Genomic DNA, 22,028 nt, shown 5'->3' on the forward strand with positions numbered 1-22,028 from the left:
GATTACTTGGCGACAACAGAAAGCGACAAAATAGCAGGCATTTTTAAAACTCAGCAGACGAGGGTTAGCTCGTTCATATCCTAGCTTCCACCGCCATGTAAAAAAAAACTCACTAAATGGCCCGTGAAAAAAATATTCTTTCCAGCGCATATCTTAGTTACAACATGATTGAGCTAGCAAAGCAGTTTTGTGTTGTTATGTGTGGTATTTATTCAGTTTTGGGAAATCACGATGTCTAGAAAGCATCAGCTGACAGGGACAGCTAACAGCAGCAGCAAAGCTAACATCAGGACGTCATCTGTTAAAAGCCTCCCGTTGTCGGATATGACATGAAACTACTCCAGTTAGCTCAGTCATGTTGTAACTAAGACATCCGCTGGAAAAGATATTTTTTTCACGGGCCATTTAGTGATTTATTACAGACACTGCTATCGGCTAACAAAGTCCCTATGTCGCCCCGGTCAAAATGGTCGCGCAACAATTACGTCACATCCAGAGCCTGTAACTTTACAGAAACTTTCGTTGTACTCTGCTCTCTCAGTGGAGACACGGCGGTTGAGAGGGCCGAGCGAGAGGACGTTCCTGTAGTAGTTCCTGCCCCCCAAATAGTACCAGGAACCTCTTCAGTGGAAACGGGCCTTATATATAAAGGCTGAAGGACTGGCAATGAAATGTGCTTTCAAACCTTTCTTGAACAGACAGCGCCATCTAGTGGCTTCAGAGAATAGACAGTGGTTCATGAGGCCTCATTTGGCCATCACTATAGGGTTTACAGAGGATGGTCCCAAAAAGAGAAAATATCCAGTGAGCCAAAATGAAGACCACCTCTGAAGCAACAACACTTTGTCCAACCTTGAAGCAGATGGGCTACAGCAGCAGAAGAGCACACCAGGTGCCACTCCTGTCAGCTAACAACAAGAAACTGAGGCTACAATTCACACGGGTTTTCTCACCAAAACTGGACAATAGAAGATTGGAAAAACCACATTCAGATGGAAGCATGGATCCATCCTGCCTTGTATCAACGCTTCAGGCTGCTGCTGGTGGTGTAATGGTGTGGGGGAGATTTTCTTAGTACCAACTGAGCATGGTTTAAACACCACAGCCTACCTGAGTATTGTTGCTGAGCGTGTCCATCCCTTTATGACCACAGTGTACCCATCTTCTGATGGCTACTTCCAGCAGGATAACGCACCATGTCACAAAGCTCACATCATCTCAAACATGACAATGAGTTCACTGTACTCCAATGGCCTCCACAGTCACCAGATCTCAGTCCAATAGAGCACCTTTGGGATGTGCTGGAATGGGAGATTCTCATCATGGATGTGCAGCCGACAAATCTGCAGCAACTGTGTGATGTCATCATGTCAATATGGACCAACATCTCTGAGGAATGTTTCCAGCACCTTGTTGAATCTGTGACACCTAGAATTAAAAAGAGGGTCCAACCCAGCACTTATATTAAACGCGTTTAAAATAAAATAATAACCTTAATAAATATATATCTGTGAGTCTCAGGTGAAACTAAACAATGAATGTAAATGAAATGAATCAGATTCTGTGTGATCATCTTCTCCTGCTGCACTTTGATGTTTGCTCCTCAGGGAGGCGCTACAGGCAAACTAACATGCTGCTCTCTGCTGTTTTTAATAAAGAGACACTTTCAACTGAGAACAGAAAGTTGTATTTTAACATTTTAAATTCAAACAGGCCTACAGCTTTCAGTTCTGATTATGGTTTGTTTCCCTTCAGATTCACTTTAAAGGCTCTTTAACTGTTGAAGTCACTCATAAAACTGAATAATTAAAATATAGATTCATGTGTTTGTCAGTTAAAAACATCAGAAAACATCAATAATAATTCAGAGAGCTGTCAATGAAGCTGTGACTGACAGTGACGTCCAATCATGTGGAGTGACAGCAGGAGGGGGCGGGGCCACAGAGGTAATAGTTCTGTATGTGTTTTATTATTAAAAGTCACGATCATGTAAATCATAGTGTGCTGTGTGTCGTCATGTGTGAAACGTGCTGTGTAAGCCGAGCTGACTGGACGGTGCATATCTGTGTCACGGAGGGCTGATGGGACAGCAGGGATTAGGACTTCATTACCCAGCATGCCGTGTGCATTTGTAAAATCCCTAAAGAGGATTTCTGTGGATCAGAGAGACGACATGCCGCTGAAGAGAGAAGGTGAGACCATTTTATTACAAACACTATCATGCTGTGTGTGTCTATTGCTGTATGTGCATAAGTGTGTGTATAAGTGTGTTTATTGTGAGTTGTGTCTGTGTCATCTCTCCTCCTCATTCTTTGCTCTTCTTCCTCATCAGTTTGTTTTTGTCTCGTCATCAGTGATGTTTATTATTCTGTGTGATGTCATTCTCTCATGTAGGCCCACTCATATACTACTATTACTACTACTGCTGCTGCTGCTGCTGCTGTGTATAAACTTTGCTGACACACAGATTTATATTAATTTATAATAAAGTCTGAGTGAACGTCAGAGTCATTCGGTTAAATCAAACGGTCGGAAACTTTTCTGACTCTAAACTTGAGTCTGAACTGAACGAAGAGTGAATCGTGAAGAACTGAACTCTAGTGCCTCAGAGCACAAAACCAGTTTAATGAACAGTGAGTGAGGGCCTGCAGCTCCCCCTGCTGGGCTGTGGACTCAGTTCTGGACACTTCGGTTCTGAACTACAGTTGCACGCAAAAGTGTGGGCACCCCCGGTCACTTTTTTTTTATTATTTTTTTTTACTGTAAATAGTTAAGCAAGTAGAAGAGCTGATCTCCAAAAGGCATGACGTTAAAGATGAAACATGATTTTCAACATTTTAATCAAGATCAGCGTTTTATTTTTATTTTGTGCAATTTTAGAGTGAGAAAAAGGAAGGACGACCATCCAAAAGTCTGGGCACCCAAGACATTTGAGCTCTCAGAAAACTTTTCCCAGGGTCTCAGACCTTAATGAGCTTGTTAGGGCTCTGGCTTGTTCACAGTCATCGTTAGGAAAGGCCAGGTGATGCAGATTTCAAAGCTTTATAAATACTCTGACTCCTGAAACCTTGTCCCAACAATCAACAGTCATGAGCACTCTGAAAACTAAAAGAACTGATGAAGACCATAAGAAGATAGCAAAGTGTTTTCAGGTTATTAAGAAATGGACGTTAACAGGAACTGCGGAGGTTAAGATGACAAGGATTGTTAGAAAGGCAAATCAAAACCCCCGTTTGACTGCAAAAGACCTGCAGGAAGATTTCTCAGACTCTGGAGTGGTGGTGCACTGTTCTACTGTGCAGACACACCTGGACAAATATGACCTTCATGGAAGAGTCATCAGAAGAAAACCTTTCCTGTGTCCTCACCACTTAATTCAGCCTTAGACATCTGCAAAGGAACATCGAAACAAGCCTGATGCTGTTTGGAAACAAGTCCTGTGGACTGATGAAGGTAGAATAGAACTTTCTGGATGTAATGAGCAAAGGTATGTTTGGAGAACAAACTGTTAAACACGAGGGTGGATGGATGATGCTTTGGGCTTGTGTTGCAGCCAGTGGCACAGGGAACATTTCACAGGTAGAGGGAAGAATGGATTCAGTTAAATTCCAGACATCACAGCATCTGTAAAAAAGCTGAAGATGAAGAGAGGATGGCTTCTACAACAGGACAATGATCCTAAACACACCTCCAAATCCATAATGGACGACATCAAGAGGAGCCAGCTGAAGGTTTGGCCACACCCCTCACAGTCCCCCGACCTCATTAAACATCTGTGGATAGAGCTCAAAGAGCCGTGCATGAAGACGGAACAAGAATCTCACAGAGCTAGAAGCCTTTTCCAGGACAAATGGGTGAAAATCCTCCAAACAAGAACTGAAAGACTGAGCTGGATACACAAACTGTCTAGAAGCTGTGATACTTAACAATGGGGAAGGGGGGGGGGCTACTAGGGTGCCCAAACCTTTGCCTCAGGCCCTTTTCCTGTTTTATTTTTGGAGATCAGTTCATCTTCTACTCACATAACTACTTACGATAAATTACATTTTGATCGGGGTGCCCAGACTTTTGCATGCCTCTGTACATGTTTCATAAATCCATGTCCCTGTTTGTGACTGTACGACACACTCGTCCTCCTTCTTGTGTCTGCCCGCTGTGTTTGACTGATGCATTGTTGCACTGGTTTGTTTCAGTCTGGACTGGTTGATTCATTAAAGAGATAGCTCAGATTTTTTTAAGTAGAGTTGTATGAGGTGCTTATCCATACTCAGTGTATTATATCCCGTTTACACCCAAATTAGCATGTGTACGCAGATGTTTTAAAACTCAGGTCTACCCAGTAAAAGTAGGTGGTGGGCTCCCTTCCCCATTGCCAGTAGACCAGAGCTGTGCACATGACCCTGCTGCAGACGAGTATGCCTTTCTGTATGTGTCACATTGACGTTACAGACAGACCAGAGTACGGTTGAGTCTAGTGGAGTCTAGTAAGGTCAAGGACAATCTAGTAGAAACCAGCAGAGTCTAGTCAGGTCTGGTAGAGTCTACTAGGGTCTAGTAGGGTCTGGTTAAGTCCGGTAGAGTCCAGTAAAGTCTAGTAGGGTCTAATAGAGTCTGAAAGAGTCAAGTCTGGTAGAGTCCGGGGAGTCCAGTGGAGTCTAGTTGGGGCTGGTAGGGTCTAGTAGAATCTAGTAGGGTCTAGTAGAGTATGGGAGAGTGCAGTAGAATCTAGTAGGGTCAAAGACAGTCTAGTGGAGTCCAGCAGAGTCTAGTGGGGTCTGGTAGAGTCAGACAGAGTCCAGTTAAGTCCAGTCGAGTCTAGTAGGGTCTGGTAGGGTCTAGTAGAGTCTACTAGGGTCTAGAAGAGTCCAGTAGGGTTCAGTAGAGTCAAGTAGGGTCTGGTTGGGTCTAGCAAAGTGTAGGGGGTCTAGTAGAGTATGGTAGAGTGCAGTAGAATCTAGTAGGGTCAAGGACAGTCTAGTAGAGTCAAGCAGAGTCTAGTGGGGTCTGGTAGAGTCCAGTAGAGTCTGTAGGGTCTAGTGTGGTCTGGTAGAGTCCAGTAGAGTCTACTAGGGTCTAGTAGGGTCTGTTAGAGTCCGATAGAGTCCAGTAGAGTATAATAGGGTCTAGTAGAGTCTGACAGAGTGTAGTAGAGTCTAGTAGGGTATGGTAGAGTCTGGTAGAGTCCAGTGGAGTCTAGTAGGGTCTTGTAGGGTCTAGTAGGTTCTAGTAGGGTCTAGTGGAGTATGGTAGGGGCAAGGACAGTCTAGTAGAGTCCAGCAGAGTCTAGTAGGGTCTGGTAGAGTCTGAGAGAGTCTGGTAGAGTCTACTATGGTCTAGTATAGTCCAGTAGAGTCTAGTAGGGTCCAGGACAGTGTAGTTGAGTCCAGTAGAGTTTGGTAGAGCCTATTAGGGTCCAGGACAGACAAGTAGAGTCTGGTAGATGCTATTAGGGTCCAGGACAGTCCAGTAGATGATATATAGATGAGTGATAGAGTCTATGACGATCCAGTGAGTTCCAGTAGAGTCCAGTAAGAACTGTATTTGGTGGTCATCCTCAGATACTGAGCGTGCTCTGCAGGTGATGGAGGCCTGTCAGGCCGGTGCTGCTGAAGGGGTCAAAGGTCGTGCTGAGAAACTGCTGAACATCTTCCAGAGTGACCTGTTTCAAGCCCTGCTGGGTAACACACACACATACACACACACACACACACTATGTTAATCTAACAGTGTCATCAGTGTGACATCACAGACACATCAGTGCTCAGTGATTGGACCAGATCGTTACCTCACATGCAGGGATTAGTCCTGAGAGTAATCAACGCTTTAACTGTGATTCTCTGCTCTGATTGGTCGATCACATCAGCAGATTCACAGTCAGAGGTCAGACCTGAATGGACAGATATAAATCAAATATAAATACACATATCTGTGACTGTTATACTACCAAATAGATGATTAGATGATTAGATGATGATTTTGACTCAGGCATTTATGTAAAAGCAGGAGAGTGTGAGAAAGTGATTGTGAGAAATGTTTGTCACAATGAGCCAGAGCCCAAAGTGACACCTTCGCAATGTTTGTTTGTTTAACCTCAACAATATTACTAATACACTACAGTTATTAACGTTACTACTAACACATTACAATTGGGCATTATTACTGACACATTACAATTATTAACATTACCACTAACACATTACAGTAATTAACATTAGCACTAACACATTATAGTTATTAACATTACTACTAACACATTACAGTTATTAACATTAGCACTAACACATTACAGTTATTAACATTAGCACTAACACATTACAGTTATTAACATTAGCACTAACACATTAAGGTTATTAACATTATTACTAATATACTGCAGTTATTAACATTATTATTAATACATTAGTTATTAACATTACTACTAATACAGTTATTTGTCTGAGTGGGCGGAAGTTTGCTGCAGAGATCAGCCTCTCATTGGGCGGAACGAGCCACCCATTGAAGTCCCGCCCTACCACCTCTGGTTGTGTAGCAGTTTTCAACCATTTTCAACATGTCCTTTACTAACTTTTGTGGTGTTTGATCTTGCATGGTTCGCATCCTGTAGGTGATATTTTTGTGTGGCGTGTTACACCAAAACCTGTTTCCCCCCGGGAATATTTTTGCAAGCGCACCGTTGCTGTGGCGCCCAGAACGATTGTGATTGGTTGAAAGAAGTACAAGCAGCTGGGGCATTTTTTTTTCCAATCTCAAAGTGAGAGTCGGCCCAGCCAGACCTTTCTTTTCTTGAGAAAGGTCTGGTGAGCGAGACTATACAGTTATTAACATTATTACTAACACATTACAGTTGGGCATTATTACTGACACATTACAATTATTAATATTACCACTAACACATTACAGTTATCAACATTATTACTAAAACATTGCAGTTATTAACATTATTATTAATACATTAGTTATTAACATTACTACTAATTCATTACAGTTATTAACATTATTACTAATACATTACAGTTATTAACATTACCACTAACACATTACAGTTATTAATATTATTACTAATAAATTACAGTTATTAACATTACTACTAATTCATTACAGTTATTAACATTACCACTAACACATTACAGTTATTAACATTAGTAATACATCACAGTTATTAACATTATGACTAATACATCACAGTTATTAACATTACTACTAATACATCACAGTTATTAACATTATTACTAACACATTACAGTTATTAACATTATTACTAATACATCACAGTTATTAACATTACGACTAATACATCACAGTTATTAACATTATTACTAATACATCACAGTTATTAACATTACTACTAATACATTACAGTTATTAACATTATTACTAATACATTACAGTTATTAACATTATTACTAATACATCACAGTTATTAATATTACTACTAATACATTACAGTTATTAACATTACTACTAATACATCACAGTTATTAACATTACTACTAATACATCACAGTTATTAACATTACTACTAATACATCACAGTTATTAACAATACTACTAATTCATTACAGTTATTAACAATACTACTAATACATTACAGTTATTAACATTACTACTAACACATTACAGTTATTAACATTACTACTAATACATTACAGTTATTAACATTACTACTAACACATTACAGTTAACATTATTACTAATACATTGCAGTTATTAACATTACTACTAATACATCACAGTTATTAACAATACTACTAATACATTACAGTTATTAACATTATTACTAATACATCACAGTTATTAACAATACTACTAATTAATTACAGTTATTAACAATACTACTAATACATTACAGTTATTAACAATACTACTAATACATTACAGTTATTAACATTATTACTAATACATCACAGTTATTAACAATACTACTAATACATTACAGTTATTAACATTATTACTAATACATCAGTTATTAACATCACTACTAATACATCACAGTTATTAACATCACTACTAATACATTGCAGTTATTAACATCACTACTAATACATTGCAGTTATAAACATTATTACTAATACATTACAGTTATTAACATTATTATTAACACATTACAGTTATTAACATTATTACTAATACATTGCAGTTATATACAATACTACTAACACATTACAGTTATTAACATTACTACTAATACATTAGTTATTAACATTATTACTAATACATTACAGTTATTAACATTACCACTAATACATTACAGTTATTAACATTATTATTAATACATTAGTTATTAACATTATTACTAATACATTGCAGTTATTAACATCACTACTAATACATTGCAGTTATAAACATTATTACTAATACATTACAGTTATTAACATTATTATTAACACATTACAGTTATTAACATTATTACTAATACATTGCAGTTATATACAATACTACTAACACATTACAGTTATTAACATTACTACTAATACATTAGTTATTAACATTATTACTAATACATTACAGTTATTAACATTACCACTAATACATTACAGTTATTAACATTATTATTAATACATTAGTTATTAACATTATTACTAATACATTGCAGTTATTAACATCACTACTAATACATTGCAGTTATAAACATTATTACTAATACATTACAGTTATTAACATTATTATTAACACATTACAGTTATTAACATTATTACTAATACATTGCAGTTATATACAATACTACTAACACATTACAGTTATTAACATTACTACTAATACATTTGTTATTAACATTATTACTGAAACAACAGTCATTAACATTATGATTAATACATTACAGTTATATTATTAATAAGACACTACAATTATTAACATTATTACTAAAACAGTGATTAACATTATGACTAATGTAAAGTAGTTATTTACATTATTACCAATACATAATGATTATTAACATTATTACTGACACTTTACAAATACTCACATTTTTCGAAACACATTACATGTATCAACGTTATTACTTATACAGTTTGTGAAGCTGGAACCATGAAATGTTTTTACAGCGAAATAAATAGTTTCACATTCATTTTCTGTCAATCCACTCACTGATTAATAGACTTATTGATTAATGGACTAACAGATTAATAGACTAATTAATTGTTGGATTAACAGATTAATAGACTAATTGATTATTGGAGTAACAGTTTAATAGACTAAATAATTATTGGACTAACAGAGTAATAGACTAATTGATTAACAGACTATTTGATTAGTGGACTAATGGTTTCAGCTGGACTTGTACAAACGGTTTATAACCAGAATTTGTAAACTCCTCATGTTTTAATCTGTAAAGTGAGAAAGAAAACAACTGTGTGTGTGTGTGTGTGTGTGTGTGTGTGTGCAGACATACAGGAGTTCTACGAGCTGACAGTTTGTGAGAACCAGACGACGAGCCGACCACACACACCTGGACAGGTATGAACACACACACACACATCCTCTCTCCATCTCTCTCTCTTATCCACATGGCAACACCCATCGCTGTTACCTAGCAACAGCTGCAGCAGCATTACCGGGGCAACAGCTGCATAACACCATGGCAACAGGAGCCCAACCCCCACCTCCTCCTCCTCCTCCTCCTCCTCCTCCTCCTCCTCCTCTCTCTCATCAACCAGCAGTGACTCAAGGAGGTGTACCCCCCCTCCAAAAACACACACCAGTCTTCATCTTCATCCCCCCCCCCCTCCCTCCCCCCCCCAGTCTCTCTCTCTCTCTCTGTATCTCTCCCTCTCTCTCTCTCTCTCTCCCTCGCTCGCCCGGTGCTGACAGACGGAGGGATAGAGGAGGCGAGTGAGCGGGCGAGCGAGGACAGACAGACAGACGAACGAGGAGAGAGAGAGAGAGAGAGAGAGAGAGAGAGAGAGAGAGAGAGGGGGAGGGCGACAAAGAGAGAGAGCGAGAGAGAGAGATCAAGCATGAGTGTGTGAGTGTGTGTGTGAAAATGTGTGTGTGTGAGTGTGTGTGTGTGTGAGTGTGTGTGTGTGTGTGGATATGGACTGCCTCTGCATTGTCACCACCAAGGTAAGAGCAGACCGCCCGCATGCATCCGCTAAAACACACACACACACACCCACTAACATGTTTTATGAGGACACACATGTTGGTCCTCATAAAACATGTGCACGTGCGCGTGTGTGTCCTCATAAACCATCAAAGCCGGCTGTCATGTGTGTGTGTTTGATGCTTCCGTCATGTTTTCATTCACTACCCAGCATCTCTCTCTGTCTCTCTCTATCTTCACATGTGTGTGTGAGTGTGTGTTTGGTTTTGTGTGTGTGTGGTTAGCGTGGCCACATTAGCATGTATGTGAGCTACAGGCTAGCCCCAGCCTGTAGCTAGCTGTTAGCAGGGCCGTAGCCGGGATATTCACCTCAGCACATGTGTAAACAGCACATGTGGTTTTCAGACGTTTCACATGATGCGGTCACTTTTTATCTTAAATTTGAACCATAAATTAAATGTTTGATCTGTATCAACGTGTTTAAATTAAATGCAACAGGTCATATGTTGTACTCAAGACGGAGGTGTTGGTAAAATGCACTGTCACTCTGATCTATGGCATTCATTCCTGTCCTGTCAGTAAACTGTTCACATTGATGTTTATTAAAGTAAAATGGAGGTAACTACTATCGGGAGTCGATATGAATTAAGGCACCAAACCATCTGAGAAGTAATGAACTCAAGAACATAGATGGAGAGATCATGGATCAAGGGCCGACTTTCTTAAATGCAACTTTACGTCACATTATCGTGTCACTGAATGAAGCAGTGGAGGCGTCATGAATGACTGTTGGTTGACTAACACAGTTTAGGATTGGTCCATGTGGGCTGCTATCATGTTTGCTCTCATGTTCAAACTTTTGCACAAGGTACAAGGTATGGATCTTGAGTGAACAGCTTCTACAAACAAGATCCTTATTATGTTGCAAACAAGAATACACCTTCAAGATCTTGTTCACAGAACGTATTAACTTATTGGTACAACATATGGCTTTTGTCCAAAAGAGCTATGATAAAAAATCTAATCTTTCAGGACTCTGGGACGACCTGCTTTTGAGTTATTTCACATGTGAAACTTCAACCATCACATGTAAACCAACAATTTTCTGGTTATGGTTTAGTCTTGTATTTCCTGATGTTTTACATCTGGTTTGGTCGAATATTTACTCGTGTTTTAACTCTGGTCTTCTTGTATAATTACTGCTGTTTTGAATTTAAATTGTTTGAGCTCTGGTTAAATTGGATATTTACTGGTGTTCTAGCTCTGCTTTGGTCGAGTATTTACTGGTATATTAGCTCTGATTTGGTCGGACATTTGTTGGTGTTTTGGATCTGGTTTGGTTGTATAATTATTGGGGTTTTAGCTCTAGTTTAATTGGATATTAACTGGTGTTTTTAACTCATTTAGTCACGTATTTGCTGGTGTTTTAGCTCTGGTTTGATGGAATATTTACTGGTCTTTTACCTTTGGTTTGGTCATATGTTCACTGGTGTGTTAGCTTTGGTTTGGTCATATGTTCACTGGTGTTTTAGCTTTGCTTTTGGTCATATGTTCACTGGTGTTTTAGCTTGGATTGGTCATATATTTACCAGTGTTTTAGCTTTGGTCTGGTCATATGTTCACTGGTGTTTTAGCTTTGGATTGGTCATATATTTCCTAGTGTTTCAGCTCAGATTTGGTCAAATATCTACTGGTCATTTAGCTCTGGTTTGGTTGAATATTTACTGCTGCTATGGATTTCCTTTGGTTTTTTAACACTGGTTTGGTCGTATATTTACTGGTGTTTTAGCACTGGTGTGGTCGTAGTGTATATTCACTGCTGTTTTGTGTCTGGTTTAAATGGATATTAACTGGTGTTTTAGATCTGGTATGGGTGTATATTTATTGGTGCTTTAATTAAGGCTTGGTTGTATACTGGTGTTTTAGCTAAGGTTTGGTTGATCTATTTACTTGAAATAGAATAGAATGTCACTGCATGAGTTACTACATTGTGCTTTAACCACGTATTTGTGATATATTCACTGGCACTTTAGCTTAGATTTGGTCATATATTTACCAATGTTTTAGCTCTTGTTGGACTGAGATTTATTGATTATTTAGCTAAAGTTTGGCTGTATATTTACTATTGTATTAGCCAAAGTTTGGCTATATATTTACGTGTGTCTTAATTCTGGTTTGGTCATATATTTTTGGTTGTCCCTTTACAGGTGATTTAGATCTGATTTTGGTGTATATTTGCTGGTCTTATAGGTTAAACATGGTTAAACACAGAATTTTCCATCACAAGCTCAGGCTTGATGATAACTAATGCTTTAGTTGCTTAGTTTTAGGGAAGGTTTGGTTGTCTATTTACTGGTGTTTTAATTAAGGCTTGCTCATATATGTAACGGCTCTTTAGCTTCTTAGTTTTAGCTGGTGTTTATTCATACATTTACTCGTGTTTTAGCTACGGTTTGGTTGTATAGTTACTGGTGTTTTAATGGGCTGAACGACGCATAGTGCATCCAAATTCACACCCGTTCTTCTCTGTTGATTTTCTCCGCGACCGTGCATCATAGCGCACTAGCGCGTGAAACAGCGGAACTGTAGCTTTCCGACAAGGCCAAGCACTTGTCGGTAATCCAATGTTTTCACAGCAAAAAAAATTGATAAAGTTACACTAAAATGATGTATAACAGAGCTTTCATACAGCTTTGCACACACATTACTCTTGGATGGATTACTCGCGAATGCAGGCTCGCACAGAAATGCCACGCATATCACATGAAAGCGCAGGAGCAGAGCTTTCCAGTGATACCACACACATCATTGTGCTGTCATCCCATCACGCTATAAATCCAGATCAATTGTCTACAAAATAAAAACCTGACGAATTTCTTTACAATCCATTATACAGATCTTGTTATCAGTCACTTCATATAGTGAGGAATATCGTATCTTACCACGTCTTAGGCTTGCGTGTGTTTCTCCCTGTCTATCCACATTTGTAGTCCGGCTTTCAAGATGCAAATATCTCCATATTGTTTAGTTGACACTCCATCAAACTTTGTATGACAAGACCAGCTACTTCACCTTTGCGCACCCAGACAACTGCAGCGTAATTATGCATGCATGACAGGGCCGTAGTCACCATATACATTTAGGGGGACATGTGCCCCCCCCCCAATGCCCAAAATGTCCCCCCAATATATAACTGAAACTGAAAAACAAATATTATCTTGGAGAACATCATTGCACTTGGTTGACTATTTTTCTATGATCTTAGATGTAAATATTGCATGTTTCTTTCAGATAAAACACATTTTTGACTTGTGAATGAGTCAATGGAATTTCTTGCAATAATGAAAAAATACTGGCAATCATGTCCGCCTGGCACAAACCACATGTTTTGGACAACTGTGAAGTGACAGAATGTCCCAGCATCATGGTTCTTATATTGCCAGATTCCAGAGAGTCTCCCCTCTTCATATATGGCAGAATATGTCATTTTCCAACTTGCTATGGTGAGATACATGTAAAAATGTAAGAATTTAGGCACATGGATATATTGATTGATATAAAAATTAATATAAAATACAGGCACATAGAAGGACATGGAATGATGGCAAATCTGGTTAGCCCAGATTGTCCTGAAAAAAAACAAGATATAGCATGTGTATGTAGCCTTTATAATGACTGTGATATGAGCTTAAAAGTAAAGGCAGTAAAAATACCCCAAAAACGCCTAGGGCCCATAGGGTTAAGGCTTGGTCATATATTTAACAGTGCTTTAGCTGCTTAGTTTTAGCTGATGTTTATTCATACCTTTACTGGTGTTTTAGCTAAGGTTTGGTTGTATATTTCCTGGTGTTTTAGCTAAGGTTTGGTCGTATAGTTACTGGTGTTTTAGCTAAGGTTTGTTCGTATATTTTCTGGTGTTTTAGCTCAGGTTTGGTAACGTTAGTATATTTACTTTTGCTTTAGTTAGGGCTTGGGTGAGTATTTGCTGGTGTTTTAGCTCTGGCTTGGTCACAAATGCACTTTTTTAGCTAACGTGTATGATACTTCTGTTTTAGCTAAGGTATGGTTTACTGTTTCTGCTCTGGTTTGATTAAATATTTACTGATGTTTTAGCACTTGTTCGGCTGTATATTTTTTGTGATTTAGCACTGGTCTGGTTGTATATTTGCTGCCCATTGATACCTGAAGAATAAACTACAGATCTTCTTATTAGTGGACGACCTGCTCTACCTCCTGATTATTTTAATGTATTTAATGTATTATTATTATCATTATATATTGTTTCTTTTTAGACCAGTTGTGTCCAGTTTAGTTTTCATGATCTGTGGTTGAATCTGAACAAAGATCAACAACCTACACAACAATCAGATAATACACTGTGGTGGTGGTTGTCGTTGTGAGTGTATTGAACATGTTAGCAGTGTTTTAACAGTGTGTGTAGAGTAGCGTGTGCAGCCACATGTCTGTCAGAGACACACGTGTAAACACAGACTGTAATTAGTGGCCAGGCAGATCTCCAGCAACACGTCAACACACTTCACACACACAGGGAGACGTATTTATAGACTCTTAATGAGCCGCTTAATTCCTCGCTGTCTGAAACTGATCCAGAGTTAGATCACTGTGATGCTTCATGAGGTCACAGGTCAACACTTACATCATCATTCCTCTTCTTCATGTTGTACTTTTAGCTGGTTTATACTGGACTGACGGACAGGTGGACAGACAGACAGGTTGGAGTCCAGTGTGAGATGTAGGCGGCAGGTTTTGAGGAATAAAAATGAGGACACTGAGTGAGTCTGACAGAACTACAGGAGTCACATGACACACATCAGGATCAGACGGTGAATCTGATGTGTGAAGAATGGACCAACATGGACCAGCTCTGTCTCTCTGTCTTGTCTCTAAATCTCTCTGTCCATCTGTCTGTCTCTCTGTCTGTCTGTGTCTTTATGAATTGAGGCTGGCTCCTCCTCTGTCCAGTGATGTCAGTTGCCGGGCAACGGGGGCTCTCAGGGCCTTCTTGTTACTATGGTAACCGCATCACCATCTCTGCCTCTCATTCTCTACTTTCTCTTCTCCCTTTCTTTTTTCTTTTCTTCGTCTTCTCTCCGTCCTCCCCCTCGTTCCCTCCCTCCATTTGACTCTCCGGAGGAGGTTTGGAATCGAAATGAGTCTTTAGGTCACCTTGGTGTGTGTGTGTGCGTGTGTGTGTGTGTGTGTGTGTGTGCGTGTGTGTGAGACGATGATGTCATGGATTATTAGCCAATCAAAGGAGTTTTTACCTGACGGTGACAGTGTGACAGAGAGTGTTGCACAGTGTGTGTTGTCTGGGTCTGTTCTTATGAATGGATGAATGAATCTGAATATTCAAATATAACATTTTTATTCTATTCATCTATGAATCCCTTAACAAGAATATAACCAAGTTCAACAGCCTCAAACAAGACGATAAAGTCCAACAACCTCAACCAAGACATAACAAAGTCCCAACACCTACAAATTAGATGATAAAGTCCCTGTGTCCTCAAACGAGATGATAAAGTCACAACGTTTTTAAAGCGAGATGATAACAAGTCCCAGTGTCCTCAAACGAGATGATACCAATGTCCCAATGTCCTCAAACAAGACACAAAGTCTCAACACCCACATATTAGATGATAAAGTCCCAATGTCCTCAAACAAGACAATAACAAAGTTCCAATGTCCTCAAATGATACAATAAAGTCCCTACGCCCTCAAACGAGATGATAAAGTCACAACATTTTTCAGCGAGATGATAACAAAGTCCCAATGTCCTAAACCAAGATGTTAACAAAGTTCCAGTGTCCTCAAACAAGACAATAACAAAGTTCCAGTGTCCTCAAATGATACAATAAAGTCCCTACGCCCTCAAACAAGATGATAAAGTCACAATATTTTTCAGCGAGATGATAACAAGTCCCAGTGTCCTCAAACAAGACAATAACAAAGTCCCAATGTCCTAAAACGAAATGATAATTAAGTCCCAGTGTCCTAAAATGAAATAACAAAGTCCCAGTGTCCTCAAACAAGACGGTAACAAAGTTCCAATATCCTCAAACAAGATGCTAAAGTCACAACGTTTTCAAGCGAGATGATAACAAGTCCCAGTGTCCTCAAACAAGATGATAACAAAGTCCCAATGTCCTCAAACAAGACAATAATTAAGTCCCAATGTCCTCAAACAAGACGATAACAAAGTCCCAATGTCCTCAAACGAGATGATAACAAAGTCCCAGTGTCTTCAAACGAGATGATAACAAAGATCCAACGTCCTCAAATAGAGACGATAACAAAGTATCGATGTCCTCAAACGAGACGATAACAAAGTCCCAATGTCTTCAAACGAGATGATAACAAAGATCCAACGTCCTCAAATAGAGACGATAACAAAGTATCGATGTCCTCAAATAGAGACGATAACAAAGTATTGATGTCCTCAAATAAGATGACAATTAAGCCCCAAAGTCCTAAAATGAGGTAGCAATAAAGCCCAAACGCCCCCCAAAAACATTGACAATTAAGCCCCAGCGTTGTAAAACAGGACAACAATAAAGTCCCAACATCCTCAAACAAGATGACAATTAAGTCCCAATGTCCTCAAATAAGTACTTCCTAATTAACAGCGACTTAGCTTGTTACTGTTGCTAAAATTGGTCAAGTTTGTTGCCTTATCAAGCCACAGATGTTATTAAGACTAAATTAACAAGTTTCATCCATAAAATGTGATCAGGTTTTGGATCTTGTCCACTTTTGTGTCGGGGGCGACTGCAGACTGACTGGGCAGAGATGGCTGCCATCTTGTTGCAACACAGATTAATGTGTTGTGCTGTTGCCACCACTAGATGGCACAAAGACGTGTCCTTGAACGAGGACAACAGGTCTAAGTTAAACATAAGATATAAGATGAATCAAACCCAAAATGTGATGTCTTATATGAGGACACAGGGTCTCCTGGAGATCCTTGCAGAAGTCGTTGGAGTTCTTGAGGGGGTTATTGGGGTCCATAAGGGGGTTCTGGAGGTTCTTGGGAGGTACTGCAGCTCCCTTGTCCTGCACCAGTGATGACAGCCGATTAAATGTTACAGTAGAACTGGTGGCCGTAGAATAAACTTTGATGATAATGGGAGTACTGGACATACTGGTATCAGTTCACATGCATCTACTATAGCGAAAAAATGCTAACAGCTAACACCTGATGTGATCTGTGTCTCTGCAGAAGTATCGTTACCAAGACGATGAGACTCCGCCTATCGATCCCAGCCCCGGTCACATGACCCACGGACGCAGCACTGAGCTGAGCCACGCACACCTGGACGGATACACACACCCTGCCGCACTCACCGTACGCATGCACACACACACACACACACACACACACACACACTACGTTCAGCTGTCAGCCAAACAGTGTTTGTAAGGACATTTTTAGGAACTCCGGAGAGGTCCTTGAGAACATTCTGGGGATCATTGAGGATGGTCCAGAAGGATCAGTGGTTAGTGAACAACTTCAAGAGGTTCTAGAGTCCTTGACAAGGTTTCAGAGGTCCTTGATGAGCTTTAAGAGATCCTTGAAAACATTCTGGGGGTCATTGAGGAGGGTCCAGAAGGTTTCAGTGATCCGTCAAAAAGTTAAAGAGGTTCTGGAGTCCTTGAGAGAGTTCCAGAGGTCCTTAAAGAGGTTTTTGAGGTGTTTAATAAAACCCAGTGTGCTTAAACATGTTTTCAGATTAGATGCTTTTCTTTACTCCACCAACATGACACAGCGACACACAGTGTGTGTGTGGTGGATGTGCACAGACCGATACAGGTCAATACAAATTACTGTGAACTTTTCTTATTTCTGTTTTTATCAATAGAATCAGTTTCTACTCTGCTGTCTCCACCAGAGGGCGCTGTTCACCGCAAACTGACCTGTTTGCTGCAAACTGTTCTCAGCACTCACAGCTCAAACTAAACTGACATACTCTAAGAAAGACACGTTTTTGTTTCAGCTGACAGGTCTCAGTCCTTGAGGAGTCGTTGAGAGCATTCTTCAGGTTGCAGGAACCCTAAGGGGATTTGAGATGTCCTTCGAGAGGTTCCAGAGGGTCTTGACAAGGTTCTAAGGGTCCTAGAGGATGGTCCACGGGCTGCTAAGTAGGCTCTAATGGTCATTAAGAAGTTTTTGAGGAAACTTTTATGGTCCTTGAGGGAGGCTCAAAGGTCCATGGGGAGGTTCTAAATGTCCCTGGAAACAGTTTAAAGGTCACTGACAATGTTCTGGTGAGATGAGGAAGTTTGAGGACATTCTTAGGGTTCTTTGGGGTTAAGGAGTTTATAGGAGTGCTTGAGATAGCACTATGAGTCCTTATGCAGGTATGAGACATCCTTAATAAGGTTTGACAAGGCCTTGAGGAAGTTGCTATGAGATGCTATGGGGCAGGTTTGAGACATCTTTGAGCAGGTTTATGAGGTCCTTGAGGATGTTCTAGGGGTTCTTCAGGTTTTACTATGGTTCTTAAGCAGGTGCGCCAGGTCCTTAGGCAGGGTTGACAGGTCCTTGAGGGCATTGTTAGAGTTTAGGAGGTTAAAGGAGTGATTGAGATGGTACTATGGATCCTAGAACAAGTTTAACAGGTCCTTGAGTAGATTTGAGAGGTTCTTGAGTGTGTTTAAGAGGTCATTGAGGACATTGTCAAAGTTTAGGAGGTTATAGGAGTGCTTGAGGTGGTATTATGGCTCTTTATACATGTTTGAGACATTCTTGAGCAGGCTTTATGGGTCCTTGAGGACATTCTAGGAGTTTAGGGGCTTACAGGAGTACTTAAGAATGTACTATGGGGGCAACCTCTAGCTGACTTGGTAAAGTGGGTACCCCATATAGGCTGAGTCCTTGCAGCAGCTCGGGTTTGATTAGGACTCGCAGCCTTCTGCTGCGTGTCATTTCCTGTCTCTCTCCCACCTGTACAGTCTATCTTCAGCTGTGGTGTCAGTGAAGGAAAAAGCTCCCAAACATGTTTTAAATTGGTGGCAATATGGGTCCTTAAGAAGTTTTGAAAGGTCTCTGAGTAAGTTTAAAAGGTCTTTGAGCAGAGTTTGAGAGGTCCTTGACTAGGTATGGGACATTCTCAAGCAGGTTTAAGAGGTCCCTGAGGATGTCCTTGAGGTTTAGAAGGTTATAGGTGCTTGAGCTAGTGCTATGGGCCCCTATGCAGGTTTGAGAGGTCCTTGAGCAGGGTTGAGACTTCCTCAGGCAGGTTTAACAGGACTTTGAGCAGGTTGAAGAGGTCATCATGGACATTCAAGGGGGTCGTGGGATCCTGGCACCCTGAGTCCTTGAGCAGGTTTGACAGGTACTTGAGGATGCTTCAGGGCTAAAGACGGTTATAGGAGAGCTTGAGATGGTACTGTGTGTCCTTGAGCCGGTTTGACAGGTCCTTGAGCAGGTTTGACAGGTCCTTGAGGATGTTCAAGGGCTTTAGGAGGTTATATTACAGCTTGGGATGGTTCTGTGGCTCACTGAGCATGTTTGACAGGTCCTTGAGGATGTTCAAGGGCTTTAGGAGGTTATATTAGAGCTTGGGATGGTACTGTGGATCACTGAGCATGTTTGACAGGTCCTTGAGGACACTCTGGGGCTTTAGGCGTTTATAAGAAAACCTTAGGCTGTACTGTGGGTCCTTGAAGAGGATTTTTTGGGGGGTGTGTCTGAGATCAGATCTCAGATCAGAGTCCAGCTGGTTTGTTGAGGTCAGCTGTTCCATGTTATTAATATTCACTGAGCTCAGATCAGTCCTTCCTCCTCCTTCATCATCATCCTCCTCTTAATTACTGACACTCACACACTCAGCAGCAGCGTGGGCTGCTCCTGCCCACTCTGCATCTGATGCATCCCTCTGCCTTTTTTTTTCACCCTGCTCCACCGTCACCATGGCAACGGCAAGAATGGAAGGGGGGGTTGTTACCATGGCAACAACATTAGCCTGAATGTGTGTGTGTGTGTGTGTGTGTGTTTGCTGAAATCATTCTTTTTGTAAGAATTCAATTACTCTGTGCGTCTCTGTCTCTGTCTTTGTCTCTCTGTCTGTCTCACTGTCTCCCTCTGTGTCCCTCTGCCTCTCTGTCTGTCTCTCTGTCTCACGGCCCGTGGCAGAGTGACATCACAGAGGGGAGGGGATTCCTTCAGAGCGGTAGAGAGGGAGAGAATGTGGCAGAGAGACACAGGGACGTAGAGAGGAGAGAGAGAGAGAGAGAGAGAGAGAGAGAGAGAGGTGTGCAGCAGAGCGTCAGGAGGGTCGAGCAAAGAGAGAGAGAGAGAGTGAGAGAGTGAGAGAGTGAGAGAGTGAGCGGGCGAGCGGAGGAGGAACGAGGGATGACAGAGAGGGCGAGCGACACACAGCCTCTCTCTCTCTTTTTCTGTTTTCTGTTTTCGTTTCTCTTCATCAGACGGACGATTCTTCATCTTCATTTTCATCCTCATCCTCATCCTCATCTTCATCACCTCCCTCTCTCTCCCCCTCTCTGGATAAACGAGGGAGGATGGAGTGATGCTCTGAGCTGTCCGTCATGTCTCTCTGCTTCGTTAACGTGTCCAGGAAACGACACCTAACGAGCTTCTTCTCCTCCTGCTGCTGCCGCTGAGAGCCTCCTCTCCCTCTGTGTGCCTCTTCTTCTCTGGTGGCTGGTTAATTATTCATCCGTCACTCCGTCAGTCTTTATGTAACAGCCGTCCTCCTGAAGACAGAGAGAGAGAGAGACAGACAGGCAGAGAGAGAGACAGGAAGTGATGTTTGTGTCGGTGTGGTACGCCAAGAAGATGGGAAGACGATTCATCAACAATGTGAGGCGTGCAAAGAGACACAGGCAGAGGATGATGGTAGGAACCTTTCATTAACGGGGAACTTTAATGTTGGATTGGTTTTGGCGCCCCCTGTGGACAGATGAAGACGAAGGTGCTGTGTCGTGCATTCGTTTCAGAAGCTCACGTTGTCGCTATGTTTCTTTTTTAACCAGATGTGTGCAGGATGCAGAGCGATGAGGTCATGTATGTGTGGAGGGGGAGGGGCCTTCAGTGGAAGCAGTCATGTTGTAACGAGGACAAAGTTTCAGGAGGCGGGTCTAATGTTGCTCTCCTGTCTTCTCTGACTCGTGTTCTGGTAATGGGTAATGGGTTTTTGCTCTGTGTGCATGTCGAAGGTCAAAGGTCGGGTGGATGCTTGGGCTCTATCTTCCTGAACCTGGCTAACCTTTGTTAGCTACAGGACTGTTAGCTTCCACTGAAGCTAGCAGCTACACTGCACATTTAGGTCCTGTCCACACGTATGCGCACATTTTTGAAAACACATATTTTACCCTCAATTTAAAGAAAAAATATGTCCACACAATATTTTTTAAAAAGAATATATCCATCCATGTAAAGTAAAATTCTGTCCACATGTAGTATAAAGACATTTTTTAGTTGTCAATCTTAGAATTCAGTTGACCAGTTGGGTGTTAGCTTTAGGTAAAGCTGTATATAAAAGCCAAAGACTACAGGACTGTTAGCATCCACTGATGCTAGTAACTCGACATCTTTGATTTTTGTGAGCTACCCAACTGTTAGTTTTATCTAAAGTTAGCAAATAGACTGTAATCCTTCATTTAGCTACAATACGGATCGTTTTGTCTTCAGTAAACTAGTAGAGTTAGCATGACTTAAGTGACTGTGAGCTTCAACTGAAGTTAGCAACAACAGTGTTAGCATTGTTCCTGGTGGTCCAGCCTTGTTCCTCATAGTTCAGGTTTGTTCCTGGTGGTCCAGCCTTGTTCCTCATAGTTCAGGTTTGTTCCTTTTGGTCCAGCCTTATTCCTCATAGTTCAGGTTTGTTCCTGGTGGTCCAGCTTTGTTCCTCATAGTTCAGGTTTGTTCCTTTTGGTCCAGCCTTATTCCTCATAGTTCAGGTTTGTTCCTGGTGGTCCAGTCTTGTTCCTCATAGTTCAGGTT

General features: G+C 40.8%; 1 protein-coding gene across 3 annotated transcripts in view; it reads left to right on the top strand.

Annotated features, from left to right (window-relative positions):
* The first annotated feature begins 2,165 nt into the window (after positions 1-2,165).
* Positions 2,166-22,028, top strand: part of dlg4b (discs, large homolog 4b (Drosophila)) — a 38,442-nt gene continuing 18,579 nt past the window's right edge. Inside the window, exons 1-4 of one of the 3 annotated variants that reach the window (XM_033609768.2) lie at positions 2,166-2,192; positions 5,559-5,678; positions 9,386-9,456; positions 17,283-17,408. In XM_033609768.2, the coding sequence (XP_033465659.1) occupies positions 2,174-2,192; positions 5,559-5,678; positions 9,386-9,456; positions 17,283-17,408 (336 nt within the window). In that variant the 5' untranslated portion in view covers positions 2,166-2,173. Of the gene's footprint in view, positions 2,193-5,558; positions 5,679-9,385; positions 9,457-9,820; positions 10,063-17,282; positions 17,409-20,356; positions 20,922-22,028 lie in introns of those variants that run through there. The other 2 variants (XM_033609769.2, XM_033609770.2) reach the window with 2 other exon arrangements.

The sequence above is a fragment of the Epinephelus lanceolatus genome, chromosome 22, assembly GCF_041903045.1.
Source record: "Epinephelus lanceolatus isolate andai-2023 chromosome 22, ASM4190304v1, whole genome shotgun sequence".
In the NCBI taxonomy this organism is placed as follows: Eukaryota; Metazoa; Chordata; class Actinopteri; order Perciformes; family Serranidae; genus Epinephelus; species Epinephelus lanceolatus.